The sequence below is a fragment of the Oncorhynchus mykiss genome, chromosome 19 (genome assembly GCF_057628025.1).
Source record: "Oncorhynchus mykiss isolate SJ-2025 chromosome 19, ASM5762802v1, whole genome shotgun sequence".
Lineage (NCBI taxonomy): Eukaryota > Metazoa > Chordata > Actinopteri > Salmoniformes > Salmonidae > Oncorhynchus > Oncorhynchus mykiss.
The window spans coordinates 9,106,787-9,123,229 of NC_143040.1; the positions used below are offsets into that span (position 1 = coordinate 9,106,787).

Below are 16,443 nucleotides of genomic sequence, written 5' to 3' on the forward strand. Positions count from 1 at the left end.
CATGTTACCCAAACCCCATGTTACCCAAACCCCATGTTACCAAAACCCCATGTTACCCAAAACCCCATGTTACCAAAAACCATGTTACCAACACCCCATGTTACCCAGAACCCCATGTTACCCAAACTCCATGTTACCAAAACCCCATGTTACCCAAAACCCCATGTTACCAAAACCCCATGTTACCGAGAACCCCATGTTACCCAGAACCCCATGTTACCCAAAACCCCATGTTACCCAGAACCCCATGTTTCTCTGGTGGTAAAAACCAAACTAAATGAATAATGGTGGTTGCAGTCACTCCTTTTAGATTTCTTCCAAGGTTCTAGAAAGAGAAACTAATTCTGAACTTGTTATTAAAATTAGAACCACCTCAAGTTTGTCACCACATTTTAAACACCAGTCCACTGCTGACCATCGATTTAAAACACAAAACTGACTTAAGATCAGCGTGTAGGGTCAGCTTCATTGTACTCCTACTCCGTCCCCTGGGCTGCTCTCTCCTCTCCCGGTCCAGCTTCAGCTCTGGAGCTCAGAGAGACCATCTCCATGGCATTGACATAAAGATCCATGCTGCTCACCCTGTTCACTCTCTTCTGCCTCCTGGTGGGCTAGGGAGACACAGCACCAACAGTCAGACATTTACTCTCTAGTATCTCCATTCTCTCTCTCCCCACCCCCTCACCCTCTAGTTTAAATGACTTGTAACATCTGAGTAAATGTCTTTACCTTGTAGTACAGGTAGGAGGTGGTGATGGCTGTCAGTAGGATCAGCAGCACTACAACGTGTCTGATGATGAAGGCTGGCAGAGGAGAGGCTGCAAACAGAAACACCTTTGATGAGGGGACTGATCATCATCACATAGATCTGTGGGAAATCTGTCAATGACAAAATTATAAGTCTGGTTCATGTTCACTTACCTGTGATGGTGAGGGAGAGGAGCTCACTCTCAGAGGAGAAGTTATGAAAGAAAACATAATTGTCATAAACACAGCTGTAGTTCCCTTGGTGGGAGTCATCTGCAGCAGGGAAGAGGAAGGCAGCAGAGTGATTGACAGCTGGCTGGGTTCTGTTGGAGCCGGTGAATGTGAGGAGGAAGGAGCCTCCTGGGTACTGTGGCTGAGTGGAGCAGGTGATGGTGAAGTTGTAGCCCCTGAACATCTCGGGCCCCTGGTGGCCCCTGAAGACCCCTCCCATTGGGTCAGTCAGGAAGATATCAGGCTGGACCAGGAGATCTGTAACAATAAAAGAGAACAAGAAAAACCTCTTCAACTAGTTTCCTATAGATATGACAATAACATCAGCATGTAACAGTGCCAGCCACCCTCCCTCACAGGGCAACATGAGTAGTGGGCCTACAGTCACTGAGACAACATATGTTGATATCAGGCTGAAGCAGGACACCTGGAACAAGAGGAGAGAAAAAGAAAACGTAGCTCCTCAACTACTTTCCTCATTTAAATATGACAATGACATGTGACAGTGGTAGTAGGTAGAGATGTTCACTGAGATAACACTCAAATACAAAAGCATTCTGGGATATTTAAGTTGTATTTGATTCCTACTTGACTGAGTGATCTATTTAGTAAAGCAGACTGACAAGTTAAACAGTCATCATGAGAGGTGCAGAGGAAGTTGTATGAATGAAGGAAATCAGTTGAATATAATGATAATATGTTGATATTTCCTGAGCAGATCACTGTGAGTTCAGGAAGGAGATATAATACATGGACAAAAGTATGTGGAACTCAGCAGTGAGTTTTACAACAGAGGATTATTTTTACGCTCTACGTGGTTCAACACCCGGCGGTCCGTTCTGCTTGTGTTGTCTACCACTTCACGGCTGAGCCGTTGTTGCTCCTAGACTTGTCACGTTAAGTCACTGAGATCTTCAGTAAGTCCAATCTACTGGCAATGTTTGTCTATGGAGATTGCATGGCTGTGTGCTCAATTTCAAACACCTGTCAGCAACTGCTGTGGCTGAAATAGCCGGATCCACAAATGTCCACATACTTTTGGCCATATAGTGTATGTTGTTATTACCTGAGCAGATCACTGTGAGTCCTGGAAGGAGTTCATACGTTCTTCTACACTCCCTCAGTGAAGACTCAGACCCAGGACAGAAAACTCTAATCCCTCCAGTGTTGTTTCCAGGTGCTACTGAAACAGTGGAGCCACAACCCAGCTGTCTACACACTACTGCAGCTACATCCCTCTGGTTCCTGTCGTCAGTTCCCACAGTCCTCCACTCTCCCTGGTGGTACCACTCCACTCCACCAGCACAGCGACTGCCTCCTCCCACCAGCCTCACATCATTAGGCTCTGAGAAAAGAAAAGAGAGAGACAGTAATCTTACTATTTTCTCACTAAAACACACCTATATTGTCTCTCATATTCTTCACTCCAGGTGAGAAACAATGTTGATTGAGTGACAAACTGTTTCTTACCTGAGCAGGTGAGTCCAACAGCATTACCAGGTAGGCAGGTGTTGTTCTCTCTGTCTGAGGTGTCACAGTCCAGGAGAAGGGACTCTTTGCCTTTACACTGGAACTCTTTATCCCAGGTCTGACCCTCACCTTCTCCATAGAGCCCCCCCTGTAGAGCTGCAGGAGCCCCACAGACAACATCCCTACAGACTACCTCTGCATCCTGCCGGTCAAAGTCAGCTTCACACACTGAGGCCCAGGACTGATTGGACTTCACCTCCACTCTCCCAGAGCAGAGACCAGCTCCACCCACAAGCCGCACAGACTCTGGAGAAAAAGAGTTGGTTGAACATTCAATCAGTTTTGTTGATGACACTGTCAAGGACTAAACACAAATATGTTGGATTAAAGATTGTAGTTTGCTATGTTTGATACTGTAAGAGGTAGAAATGGGTTCTTAGTCACTCAGGATCGGGTTGGGAATAATGCATGCAGGAGACAGGAATAAGTTCACTTCACTTTATAGAAAATAAACAGCTGGACATCCATCAGGCAGCTTCACTTCAGTACCATCTGAACTACAATGATCTGCCCATGAACATCTCCCATAAACCAATATGACAAACACAAATATAATGTTTAAATACATCTGACATCTCTCCCTCTATTTAAATGAAATAAAAACACATAAAACATGATACATGGTAATATTGTATAATGTATAAATAAATCTCTCAATATGACCAGTCTCTTACCTGAACAGGTCACATGATGATAATATCCACCATCACAGACACCAGGTCCTCTACTGTTGTCACACTGTCTAATAGAAGACTCATTTCCTTTGCAAATACTATATAGTGTGACTCCTCTTCTTCCATCTTCAACCAGACGTCCTCTAGATTCAGCTACAGGATTCCCACAATCCAGCTCTCTACACACAACATTAGCCTCTATCATTATTCTCCACCACCAACTAAAACATAGACGTGTCCACTGTCCTCTGTAGAAGACTTCCACTGTCCCAGAACAGGAAGTGGTCCCATTCACCAGTCTGACTGAGAGTTCAGCTGTAAACAGCAGAGAGGAAAACACAGTGGTGAGGACAGATGATGACAGTGATTCTGTTATTCTAACAGCAGTAATGCTTTGTGGTTGACAAGTATTAGTAGTTCCATAAAACACTACTTGTTATTGGGTTTTAGAATGGTTTGTATGGACACATGAATTTCTCCATGTGGGAAAATAAAGTTGACTAATATTGAACTGCTATAATCACTGTAGATTTATACTCTACCTACCTGGTGGACTGACACTTTGAGCCTGGAGATCTGAGGAGAAAGAGAGAGACAGAGGAGAAAGAGAGACCGAGGTTAAATGAACATCAACATGAACTTTCATGATGTGATGGGGAAGACAGTCTTATCATGAGGTTTCACATGTGTTTGGTTACATAGTGACCAATGTTCTTCTGAGGGATAAAACAGCAAACATTAAGAGTGTTTACTTATCAGACCCACATATATAATAAATATACTAGTGGGAAGTGCAGTGGGAACACAGTGGGCTCAATAGCAAGCACACAAACACACACACATACAGTACAAACACACACACACACACACAAAGAACAGAGCAGAAGAAGTAAATGATCAATGCAGAAGTGTGTGTGTGTGTGTGTGGTCTATGTAGTTTATGGATGTGTGTGGGTCTGGTGTGAGAGTGTCAATGTAGTGTGTGAAGAGGGGGAGAGGAAAGGAGGAGAGGAGAGGAGGAGAGGGGGAGAATTGGAGAAGAATATGAGGTGGGGCAGAATAAGAGTAAAGAGGGGAGAAGAGAAGAAGAGGGGGAGAAGAGGAGAGGGGGAGAGGAGGAGAAGAGGGAGAGAAGAGGAGAGGGGGAGAGGAGGAGAGGGGGAGAGGAGGAAACGAGAAGAGGGGGGTGGAGAAGAGGTGAGGAGATGAGAGGAGGACAATAGGAGATGAGAGGGGGAGAAGAGGAGATGGGCAGAATAGGAGAAGAGCAGAGAAGAAGAGGTGAGGGGTAGAAGAGGAGAGGAGACGGGGAGAAGAGGACAGGAGTGAGAAGAGTAGAGGAATGAGAAGAGGAGAGGTGGGAGAAGTGAGAGGGGGAGGAGAGGGGGAGGAGAGTAGCGGCGGAGAAGAGGAGAGAAAAGAGAGAAGAGGAGAGGAGATGAGGGGAGAGGAGAAGGGGAGAGGAGAGCGGGAGAAGATGAGGGGGAATAGAGGAGGAGAAGAGGAGAGTGGGAGAAGAGGGGGAATAAAGGGGGAGAAGAGTAGGGAGGAGAGGAGAAGGGAAGAGGGGGAGAAGAGGGGGAATAAAGGGGGAGGAGAGGAGAGGGAGGAGAAGAGGATAAGAGAGAGGGGGAGATGAGAAGAAGGGGGGAGGAGAGGAGAGGAGGGGAGTGGAGAGGGTGAGAAGAGGAGAGGGGGAGAAGGCAAGAGGGGGAGAAGAGGAGGAGAGACGAGGAGAAGATGAGAAGGGGAGAGGAAGAGAAAAGATAGGAGGTACTGTTTGTCTCCCACCGTTCCACTCAGAGGACTCTACTGTTATCAAGTGGGTTTTTCCACTATATTTAGTGTACCAGTCATTTCAGTGAAGGGAAGGGAACAAGTGCACACTTTAGGAGAAAGGAGGATAATTGGGACAATGATTCCATCTGGTCTCCAGTCCTGCGTCTGAGACACCAGATTACCACCTAGTGGCCATAAGAGGAACTGTCCTGTCAGTGTGTTTTTACTGCTGGCTCAAAACAACACATGACCTGCAAACAGGATATGATTCATGTGTGAGTACTAAAAGTATATGAATATAGTATATTATAGTATATTTATTATATATGTGGGTCTGATAAGTAAACACTCTTAATGTTTGCTGTTTTATCACTCAGAAGAACAATGTGTCAGGACATACGCCAGAGATGAGAAGCAGGTACGTGGAATCAACATTTAATCAGGAACAGACAAAGACAAGAACAGCGTCAGCACACGGGTACAAAACCACAAACCACAATTAATGCTGAAGCAGGGAACAGATCGGGGAACCAGACAGATGTAGGGAAGGTAATGACAGAGGTGACTGAGTCCAGGTCCAATAATCGTTGATGCGCGTGACGGGGGGAGCAGGTGTGTGTAATGATGGTGCAGGATGGAGAGTAATGCTGGTGAGCCTGGGGCCTTCGGGCTCCAGGGAGGGGAGGGGGGGAGCAGGTGTGACACATTGGGCACGATGTAACCAAACACATGTGAAACCTCATGATATGAGTGATAAGAAGTGTTTAAAAAGGTGAGTTCTGAACCCTGTGTAGACTAATGCACTACTTCTGAAGAAGACCAGAGTCATTTCAGAATGAAGACTGCTATAGTTCTGACGGTGTTGCTGTTCTGTCTGTCTGGGGCCTGGACTCAGGGAGAGAGTGGAGGGGTGACTAGTAGTTCTGTCTGTCTGTCTGTCTGTCTGTCTGTCTGTCTGTCTGTCTGTCTGTCTGTCTGTCTGTCTGTCTGTCTGTCAGTCAGTCAGTCTGTCTGGGGCCTGGACTCAGGGAGAGAGTGGAGGGGTGACTAGTAGTTATCTCTGTCTGCCTGTCTTGTCTGTCTGTCTGTCTGTCTGTCTGTCTGTCTGTCTGTCTGTCTGTCTGGGGCCTGGACTCAGGGAGAGAGTGGAGGGGTGACTAGTAGTTATCTCTGTCTGCCTGTCTTGTCTGTCTGTCTGTCTGTCTGTCTGTCTGTCTGTCTGTCTGTCTGTCATAACATATTATGTTGTTAGAAACATATATAGGAGACATCATTTTCTCTCAGCATACAAGGACCACAAAATAATTTGAAAAATAATATGTAATATTGACAAGCCCCTGTATCTGTTACCACATTACCACATTGTGTAATAATGTCAGCAGAATGTGTGACCTGTTGTGATGAGAACAGGGGAACCAGTGGACTAGATTTATCACTTTAGTTCATACCCCTTGACAATTTTACTTCTACTTTTTGCACACACAACTCACACTCTCCTACACACACCAACTGGCTGAGAGGGCCCTAGTGGAGCCAGGTGGCTGAGACGTCCCTAGTGGAGCCAGGTGGCTGAGAGGGCCCTAGTGGAGCCGGCTGGCTGAGAGGGCCCTAGTGGAGCCAGGTGACTGAGAGGGCCCTAGTGGAGCCAGGTGGCTGAAAGGGCCCTAGTGGAGCCAGGTGGCTGAGAGGGCCCTAGTGGAGCCAGGTGGCTGAGAGGGCCCTAGTGGAGCCAGGTGGCTGAGAGGGACCGAGTGGAGCCAGGTGGCTGAGAGGGCCCTAGTGGAGCCAGGTGTCTGAGAGGGCCTTAGTGGAACCAGCTGACTGGGAGGGCCCTAGTGGAGCAGGCTGGCTGAGAGGGCCCTAGAGGAGCCGGCTGGCTGAGAGGGCCCTAGAGGAGCCTGCTGGCTGAGAGGGCACTAGTGGAGCCAACTGAATGAGAGGGCACTAGTGGAGCCGGGTGGCTGAGAGGGCCCTAGTGGAGCCAGCTGGCTGAGAGGGCCCTAGTGGAGCAGGCAGGCTGAGAGGGCCCTAGTGGAGCCGGCTGGCTGAGAGGGCCCTAGTGGAGCTAGCTTGGCTGAGAGGGCCCAAGTGGAGCTAGCTTAGCTGAGAGGGCACTAGTGGAGCCAGGTGGCTGAGAGGGCCCTAGTGGAGCCAGGTGGCTGAGAGGGCCTTAGTGGAACCAGCTGACTGAGAGGGCCCTAGTGGAGCAGGCTGGCGGAGAGGGCCCTAGAGGAGCCGGCTAGCTGAGAGCGCACTAGTGGAGCCAGCTGGCTGAGAGGGCACTAGTGGAGCCAGGAGGCTGAGAGAGCCCTAGTGGAGCACGGTGGCTGAGAGGGCCTTAGTGGAACCAGCTGACTGAGAGGGCCCTAGTGGAGCAGGCTGGCTTAGAGGGCCCTAGTGGAGCCAGCTGTCTGAGAGGGCCTCGTGGAGCCAGCTAGCTGAGAGGGCCCAAGTGGAGCCAGGTGGCTGAGAGGGCCCTAGTGGAGCCAGGTGGCTGAGAGGGCCCTAGTGGAGCCAGGTGGCTGAGCAGGCCCAAGTGGAGCCAGCTTGGCTGAGAGGGCCTTAGTGGAACCAGGTGGCTGAGAGGGCCCTAGTGGAGCCGGCTGGCTGAGAGGGCCCTAGTGGAGCCAGGTGACTGAGAGGGCCCTAGTGGAGCCAGGTGGCTGAGAGGGCCCTAGTGGAGCCAGGTGGCTGAGAGGGCCCTAGTGGAGCCAGGTGGCTGAGAGGGCCCTAGTGGAGCCAGGTGGCTGAGAGGGCCTTAGTGGAACCAGATGACTGAGAGGGCCCTAGTGGAGCAGGCTGGCTGAGAGGGCCCTAGAGGAGCCGGCTGGCTGAGAGGGCCCTAGAGGAGCCTGCTGGCTGAGAGGGCACTAGTGGAGCCAACTGAATGAGAGGGCACTAGTGGAGCCGGGTGGCTGAGAGGGCCCTAGTGGAGCCAGCTGGCTGAGAGGGCCCTAGTGGAGAAGTCTGGCTGAGAGGGCCCTAGTGGAGCCGGCTGGCTGAGAGGGCCCTAGTGGAGCTAGCTTGGCTGAGAGGGCCCAAGTGGAGCTAGCTTAGCTGAGAGGGCACTAGTGGAGCCAGGTGGCTGAGAGGGCCCTAGTGGAGAAAGGTGGCTGAGAGGGCCTTAGTGGAACCAGCTGACTGAGAGGGCCCTAGTGGAGCAGGCTGGCTGAGAGGGCCCTAGAGGAGCCGGCTAGCTGAGAGCGCACTAGTGGAGCCAGCTGGCTGACAGGGCACTAGTGGAGCCAGGAGGCTGAGAGAGCCCTAGTGGAGCCCGGTGGCTGAGAGGGCCCTAGTGGAGCCAGCTGGCTGAGAGGGCCCTAGTGGAGCTAGCTTGCCTGACAGGGCCCTATTGGAGCAGGCTGGCTGAGAGGGCCCTAGTGAAGCCAGCTAGCTGAGAGGGCCCTAGTGGAGCCGGCTGGCTGAGAGGGCCCTAGTGGAGCCAGCTAGCTGTCAGGGCCCTAGTGGAGCAGGCTGGCTGAGAGGGCCCTAGTGGAGCAGGCTGGCTGAGAGGGCCCTAGTGGAGCAGGCAGGCTGAGAGGGCCCTAGTGGAACAGGCTTGCTGAGAGGGCCCTAGTGGAGCAGGCTGGCTGAGAGGGCCCTAGTGGAGCAGGCTGGCTGAGAGGGCCCTAGTGGAGCAGGCTGGCTGAGAAGGCCCTAGTGGAGCAGGCTGGCTGTGAGGGCCCTGGTTGAGCAGGCTGGCTGAGACGGCCCTAGTGGAGCAGAATGGCTGAGAGGGCCCTAATGGAGCCAGCTGGCTGAGGGGGCCCTAGTGGAGCCGGCTGGTTGAGAGGGCCCTAGTGGAGCCAGGTGGCTGAGAGGGCCCTAGTGGAGCAGGCTGGCTGAGAGGGCCCTAGTGGAGCAGGCTGGCTGAGAAGGCCCTAGTGGAGCAGGCTGGCTGAGAGGGCCCTAGTGGAGCAGGCTGGCTGTGAGGGCCCTGGTTGAGCAGGCTGGCTGAGACGGCCCTAGTGGAGCAGAATGGCTGAGAGGGCCCTAATGGAGCCAGCTGGCTGAGGGGGCCCTAGTGGAGCCGACTGGTTGAGAGGGCCCTAGTGGAGCCAGGTGGCTGAGAGGGCCCTAGTGGAGCAGGCTGGCTGAGAGGGCCCTAGTAGTGCAGGCTGGCTGAGAGGGCCCTAGTGGCGCAGACTGGCTGAGAGGGTCCTAGTGGAGCAGGCAGGCTGAGAGGGCCCTAGTGGAGCAAGCTGGCTGAGAGGGCCCTATTTGAGCAGGCTGGCTGAGAGGGCCCTAGTGGAGCAGGCTGGCTGAGAGGGCCCTAGTGGAGCAGACTGGCTGAGAGGGCCCTAGTGGAGCAGGCTGGCTGAGAGGGCCCTAGTGGAGCAGGCTGACTGAGAGGGCCCTACTGGAGCAGGCTGGCTGTGAGGGCCCTAGTGGAGCAGGCTGGCTGAGAGGGCCCTAGTGGAGCAGGCTGGCTGAGAGGGCCCTAGTGGAGCCCTTCCTTTACTATTTCTCTCCCCTCCCCCATCTCTTCCCTTCTCTCTCGTTCTCTTTCTCTCTCATAGTATTGGACCCATTGATCTTGACTCAGCTCGTAGACCTCTATCATCTACACCCCTCCCTTCTCCTACTCTAACATAACACCAATATAATATATAATACATAATATATACTCTCATTCATTTACATAGAGACAGATACAATCAATCATTGACACACTGAATATACAACAGTCAGATGCATGACACCATCACAACTTAACTGACATTAGTGCCTGTCCCCAGATGGACAGTTAGACTACAGTAAAGTACATTTACAGGTGATCACATCATTGTCCTGCTTTGAGACACATTTTTACTGTCTGCTTCCAGTTGCATGTTATTTTACTAACCCTGCAAATTATAATATATCTTACATTATCAAATCATATCTCAGTAACTGTCACAAGTGTATATCAGTGTTGATCACATCATTGTCCTGCTTTGAGACACATTTTTACTGTCTGCTTCCAGTTGCATGTTATAATTATAATATATCTTACATTATAAAATCATATCTCAGTAACTGTCACAAGTGTATAACAGCATCCTACCTGTGCTCCACAACAGGGTCATCAGTACCACTGCAGGTATCATATCTGTCTCTAACTGGGGCTCCACAGTCTGCTGTCATAAAGAGTGGACTGAAGAGTGCAAAATACTGCTAGGCTATATGACTTCTCTCTCATTACGTCCTAACTTCAATGATGTGAGATTAACTTCCTAGCAACTTATCTTGGATCAGTGGTTGAACACACTACAGCAAACTGATATGTTGAAAAAACTCCACAGGAAACTGCTGACAGAGCAGCAAAGTTACACATAGTGTGTCCTATAATATCACCTCTAACTTTCTACTGCTTGAGTTCACCTCTTATAGAATACTGGCTTAATGTTCCAGCACCTAAATATAAACAGTACCAGCACCCAAAATGAGTACTGATGAAGTCTCATGTTAGAGCAGGAGAAGGGGGGATGTGGTGTAGAAGCTAGAGGTCTGTTACCCAAGTCAACTCAACAGGCCTGATGCTATATGTCAGGGTCAGGCTGGGCCAAGAGAGGAACAGGTTACTGGTTATGATGACATCACTGGTGAGAAGTCAGTGGTAAAAAGATGAAGAGGAGAGGAGAGGAGAGAAGAGGAGAGGAGAGGAGAGGAGTGGAGTGGAGAGAAAAGGAGAGGAGAGGAAAGAGGAGAGGAGAGGAGAGGAGTGGAGAGAAAAGGAGAGGAAAGAGGAGAGGAGAGGAGAGGAGTGGAGAGGAGAGGAGAGGAGTGGAGAGAAGAGGAGAGGAGAGGAGAGGAGTGGAGTGGAGAGAAAAGGAGAGGAGAGGAGTGGAGTGGAGAGAAAAGGAGAGGAGAGGAAAGAGGAGAGGAGAGGAGAGGAGTGGAGTGGAGAGAAAAGGAGAGGAAAGAGGAGTGGAGTGGAGTGGAGTGGAGTGGAGTGGAGTGGAGTGGAGAGAAAAGGAGAGGAGAGGAGAGGAGTGGAGAGAGAAAAGAGGAGAAGAGAGGAGAGGAGAGGAAAGAGGAGGAGAGGAGATGGTGGAGAAGGGGAGAGGAAAGAGGAGTGGGGAGAGAAAAGGAGAGGAGAGAGAAAAGAGGAGAAGAGAGGAGAGGAGAGGAGAGGAGATGGTGGAGAAGGGGAGAGGAAAGAGGAGAGGGGGTTGAAAAGTTGAAAAGAGGAGAGGGGTAGAAAAGAGGAGAGAGATAAGAGGAGAATGGGAGAAGAGGAGAGGAGGTACTGTTTGTCTCCCACCGTTCCACTCAGAGGACTCTACCTTTTGTTATCAAGTGGTTGTTTCCACTATATTTAGTGTACCAGTCATTTCAGTGAAGGGAAGGGAACAAGTGCACACTTTAGGAGAAAGGAGGATAATTGGGACAATGATTCCATCTGGTCTCCAGTCCTGCGTCTGAGACACCAGATTACCACCTAGTGGCCATAAGAGGAACTGTCCTGTCAGTGTGTTTTTACTGCTGGCTCAAAACAACACATGACCTGCAAACAGGATATGATTCATGTGTGAGTACTAAAAGCATATGAATATAGTATATTATAGTATATTCATTATATATGTGGGTCTGATAAGTAAACACTCTTAATGTTTGCTGTTTTATCACTCAGAAGAACAATGTGTCAGGACATACGCCAGAGATGAGAAGCAGGTACGTGGAATCAACATTTAATCAGGAACAGACAAAGACAAGAACAGCGTCAGCACACGGGTACAAAACCACAAACCACAATTAATGCTGAAGCAGGGAACAGATCAGGAACCAGATAGATGTAGGGAAGGTAATGAACAGAGAACAGATCGGTCGGTCGGTCTGGGGGATGGACTCAGGGAGATAGTGGAGGGGTGACTAGTAGTTCTGTCTGTCTGTCTGTCTGTCTGTCTGTCTGGGGCCTGGACTCAGGGAGATAGTGGAGGGGTGACTAGTAGTTCTGTCTGTCTGTCTGTCTGTCTGTCTGTCTGTCTGTCTGTCTGTCTGTCTGTCTGGGGCCTGGACTCAGGGAGAGAGTGGAGGGGTGACTAGTAGTTATGTCTGTCTGTTTGTCTGTCTGTCTGGGGCCTGGACTTAGGGAGAGAGTGGAGGGGTGACTAGTAGTTATGTCTGTCTGTCTGTCTGTCTAGGGCCTGGACTCAGGGAGAGAGTGGAGGGGTGACTAGTAGTTCTGTCTGTCTGTTTGTCTGTCTGTCTGGGGCCTGGACTCAGGGAGAGAGTGGAGGGGTGACTAGTAGTTATGTCTGTCTGTCTGTCTGTCTGTCTGGGGCCTGGACTCAGGGAGAGAGTGGAGGGGTGACTAGTAGTTTGTTCGTTCGTCTGTCTGTCTGTCTGATGGACTCAGGGAGATAGTGGAGGGGCGACTAGTAGTTATGTCTGTCTGTCTGTCTGACTGGGGCCTGGACTCAAGGAGATAGTGGAGGGGTGACTAGTAGTTATGTTTGTCTATCTGTCTGTCTGGGGCCTGGACTCAGGGAGAGAGTGGAGGGGTGACTAGTAGTTCTGTCTGTCTGTCTGTCTGTCTGTCTGTCTGGGGCCTGGACTCAGGGAGAGAGTGGAGGGGTGACTAGTAGTTTGTTCGTTCGTCTGTCTGTCTGATGGACTCAGGGAGATAGTGGAGGGGCGACTAGTAGTTATGTCTGTCTGTCTGTCTGTCTGTCTGTCTGTCTGGGGCCTGGACTCAGGGAGAGAGTGGAGGGGTGACTAGTAGTTTGTTCGTTCGTCTGTCTGTCTGATGGACTCAGGGAGATAGTGGAGGGGCGACTATTAGTTATGTCTGTCTGTCTGTCTGGGGCCTGGACTCAAGGAGATAGTGGAGGGGTGACTAGTAGTTATGTCTGTCTATCTGTCTGTCTGGGGCCTGGACTCAGGGAGAGAGTGGAGGGGTGACTAGTAGTTCTGTCTGTCTGTCTGTCTGTCTGTCTGTCTGTCTGATGGACTCAGGGAGATAGTGGAGGGGCGACTAGTAGTTATGTCTGTCTGTCTGTCTGTCTGGGGCCTGGACTCAGGGAGATAGTGGAGGGGTGACTAGTAGTTATGTCTGTCTGTCTGTCTGTCTGTCTGTCTGTCTGTCTGTCTGTCTGTCTGTCTGTCTGGGGCCTGGACTCAGGGAAAGAGTGGAGGGGTGACTCTTCAACTGATCGCTACCTGCCCGTCCGTCCAACATCACTACTCTGGACGACTCTGACTTAGAATACGTGGACAGCTACAAATACCTGGGTGTCTGGTTAGACTGTAAACTCTCCTTCCAGACTCACATCAAACATCTCCAATCCAAAATTAAATGTATAATCGGCTTCCTATTTCGCAACAAAGCCTCCTTCACTCATGCTGCCAAACATACCCTCGTAAAACGGACCATCCTACCGATCCTCGACTTCAGCGATGTCATTTACAAAATAGCCTCCAATACCCTACTCAACAGACTGGATGCAGTCTATCACAGTGCCATCCGTTTTGTCACCAAAGCCCCATATACTACCCACCATTGCGACCTGTACGCTCTCGTTGGCTGGCCCTCGCTTCATACTCTACGCCAAACCCACTGGCTCCATGTCATCTACAAGACCCTGCTAGGTAAAGTCCCCCCTTATCTCAGCTCGCCGGTCACCATTGCATCTCCCACCTGTAGCACACGCTCCAGCAGGTATATCTCTCTAGTCACCCCCAAAACCAATTCTTTCTTTGGTCGTCTTTCCTTCCAGTTCTCTGCTGCCAATGACTGGAACGAACTACAAAAATCTCTGAAACTGGAAACACTTATCTCCCTCACTAGCTTTAAGCACCAGCTGTCAGAGCAGCTCACAGATTACTGCACCTGTACATAGCCCATCTATAAATAGCCCAAACAACTACCTCATCCCCTACTATATTTATTTATTTTGCTCCTTTGCACCCCATTATTTTTATTTCTACTTTGCACATTCTTCCACTGCAAATCTACCATTCCAGTGTTTTACTTGCTATATTGTATTTACTTTTCCACCAAGGCCTTTTTTGCCTTTACCTCCCTTCTCACCTCATTTGCTCACATTGTATATAGACTTGTTCTACTGTATTATTGACTGTATGTTTGTTTATTCCATGTGTAACTCTGTTGTCTGTTCACACTGCTACGCTTTATCTTGGCCAGGTCGCAGCTGTAAATGAGAACTTGTTCTCAACTAGCCTACCTGGTTAAATAAAGGTGAATTTAAAAAAAAATGTCCTTGCTTCAGGGCCTGAGTTACAGGCAGTTAGATTTGAGTTTGTCATTTTAGGCGAAAATTGAAAAAAAGGGGCCAATCCTTAAGAGTTTCAGAGATTAAGAGTCTCTACTTAAGAGTCTACTTAAGAGTCTCTCTCGCCATAGGCAGAGAGAATACAGGCTATGTGCCCACTGCCCACAAAATGAGGTGGACATTGAGCTGCACCTCCTAACCTCCTGTTTAATGTAGTACGATATAGGATACATAATTTTCTCTCAACATACAAGGACCCCAAAATAATTTGAAAAAGAACATGTAATATTGACAAGCTCCTGTATCTGTTAGGTGAAATACCACAGTGTGTAATCATGTCAGCAGAATGTGTGACCTGTTGTGATGAGAACAGGGGAACCAGTGGAGAACAAACACCACAGTAAATAAAACCTAGGACTAGATTTATCACTTTAGTTAATACCCCTTGACAATTATACTTCTACTTTTTGCACACACAACTCACACTCTCCTACACACACCAACTGGCTGAGAGGGCACTAGTGGAGCCGGCTGGCAGAGAGGGCCCTAGTGGAGCCGGCTGGCAGAGAGGGCCCAAGTGGAGCCGGCTGGCTGAGAGGGCACTAGTGGAGCCGGCTGGCTGAGAGGGCCCTAGTGGAGCCGGCTGGCTGAGAGGGCCCTAGTGGAGCCCTTCCCCACCCCTCCTCTGTCCCCCTCCACTACTCTCTACTCTGCTCTCCCCTCCCCTTCTCTGTCCCCTCCCCTCCACTACTCTCTACTCTGCTCTCCCCTCCCCTCCTCTGTCCCCCTCCCCTCCACTACTCTCTACTCTGCTCTCCCCACCCCTCCTCTGTCCTCCCTGTCCCTCTGCTCATCTCTCTCTCGTTCTCTCTCTCTTCTTGACATAAAGTGTTAAACCTGTTGATTCTTGACTCAGCCCATAGACCTCTAGCATCAACACCCCCCCCCTTCTCCTACTCTAACATAACACCAACATAATATATAATATATACTCTCATTAATTTACATAGAGACAGATACAATCAATCATTGACACACTGAATATACAACAGTCAGATGCAGGACACCATCACAACATAACTGACATTTTGACTGAAGAGTGGAAAATACTGCTAGGCTATATGACTTCTCACTCATTACGTCCTAACTTCAATGATGTGAGATTAACTTCTTATCAACTTATCTTGGATCAGTGGTTGAACACACTACAGCAAACTGATATGTTAAAAAAACTCCACAGGAAACTGCTGACAGAGCAGCAACGTTTCACATAGTGTCCTATAATATCACCTCTAACTTTCTACTGCTTGAGTTCACCTCTTATAGAATATTGGCTTAATGTTCCAGCACCTAAATAGAAACAGTACCAGCACCCAAAATGAGTACTGATGAGGTCTCATGTTAGAGCAGGAGAAGGGGGGATGTGGTGTAGAAGCTAGAGGTCTGTTACCCAAGTCAACTCAACAGGCCTGTCAGGGTCAGGCTGGGCCAAGAGAGGAACAGGTTACTGGTTATGATGACATCACTGGTGAGATGTCAGTGATGAAAAGATGAAGAGGAGAGGAGAGGAGAGGAGAGGAGAGGAGAGGAGAGGAGAGGAGAGGGGAGAAGGGAGAGGAAAGAGGACAGGAGAAGAGATGGTGGAGAGGAAAGAGGAGAGGAGAGGAGAGGAGAGGAGAGGAGAGGAGAGGAGAGAAGAGGAGAGGAGAGGAGAGAAGATGGTGGAGAAGGGGAGAGGAGAGGAGAAGAGATTGTGGAGAAGGGGAGAGGGGAGAGGAAAGAGGAGAGGGGTTGAAAAGTTGAAAGGAGGAGAGGGGTAGAAAAGAGGAGAGAGATAAGAGGAGAATGGGAGAAGGGGAGAGGAGGTACTGTTTGTCTCCCACTGTTCCACTCAGAGGACTCTACTCTTATCAAGTGGGCATTTCCACTATATTTAGTGTACCAGTCATTTCAGTGAAGGGAACAAGTGCACACTTTAGGAGAAAGGAGAGATAATTGGGACAATGCTTCTTTCTAGTCTCCAGTCCTGCGTCTGTGACACCAGATTACCACGTAGTGGCCATAAGAGGAACTGTCCTGTCAGTTTGTCTGTTTTTACTGCTGGCTCAAAACAACACATGACCTGCAAACAGGATATGATTCATGTGTGAGTACTAAAAGCATATGAATATAGTATATTATAGTATATTTATTATATATGTGGGTCTGATAAATAAACAGTCTTAATGTTTGCTGTTTTATCACTCAGAAGAACATTGGTCACT

The 16,443-nt window shown here is 49.6% G+C and overlaps 1 protein-coding gene across 1 annotated transcript; it reads right to left on the reverse strand.

Moving 5' to 3' along the window:
* Positions 1–476: 476 nt before the first annotated feature.
* On the reverse strand, positions 477–3,491 carry LOC149974974 (CD5 antigen-like). The gene is made up of 6 exons (XM_090211813.1): positions 3,183–3,491; positions 2,449–2,754; positions 2,045–2,323; positions 922–1,236; positions 730–818; positions 477–611 (listed from the first exon to the last, which is right to left on the reverse strand). Exons 1-6 carry the CDS (start codon positions 3,385–3,387, stop codon positions 477–479), a joined length of 1,329 nt encoding a protein of 442 aa, XP_090067939.1. The 5' UTR covers positions 3,388–3,491.
* Positions 3,492–16,443: the final 12,952 nt, after the last annotated feature.

What these genes read in the sequence shown, in the direction of transcription:
- LOC149974974 (XM_090211813.1), bottom strand. Translation starts at nt 3,387, where the DNA reads ATGATAGAGGCTAATGTTGTGTGTAGAGAGCTGGATTGTGGGAATCCT. An exon ending in TGTTGGACTCACCTGCTCAG is followed by an intron (nt 2,324 to 2,448) that starts GTAAGAAACAGT and finishes TTCTTTTCTCAG; the next exon opens with AGCCTAATGATGTGAGGCTG. An exon ending in CCTCCTACCTGTACTACAAG is followed by an intron (nt 612 to 729) that starts GTAAAGACATTT and finishes GTGTCTCCCTAG; the next exon opens with CCCACCAGGAGGCAGAAGAG.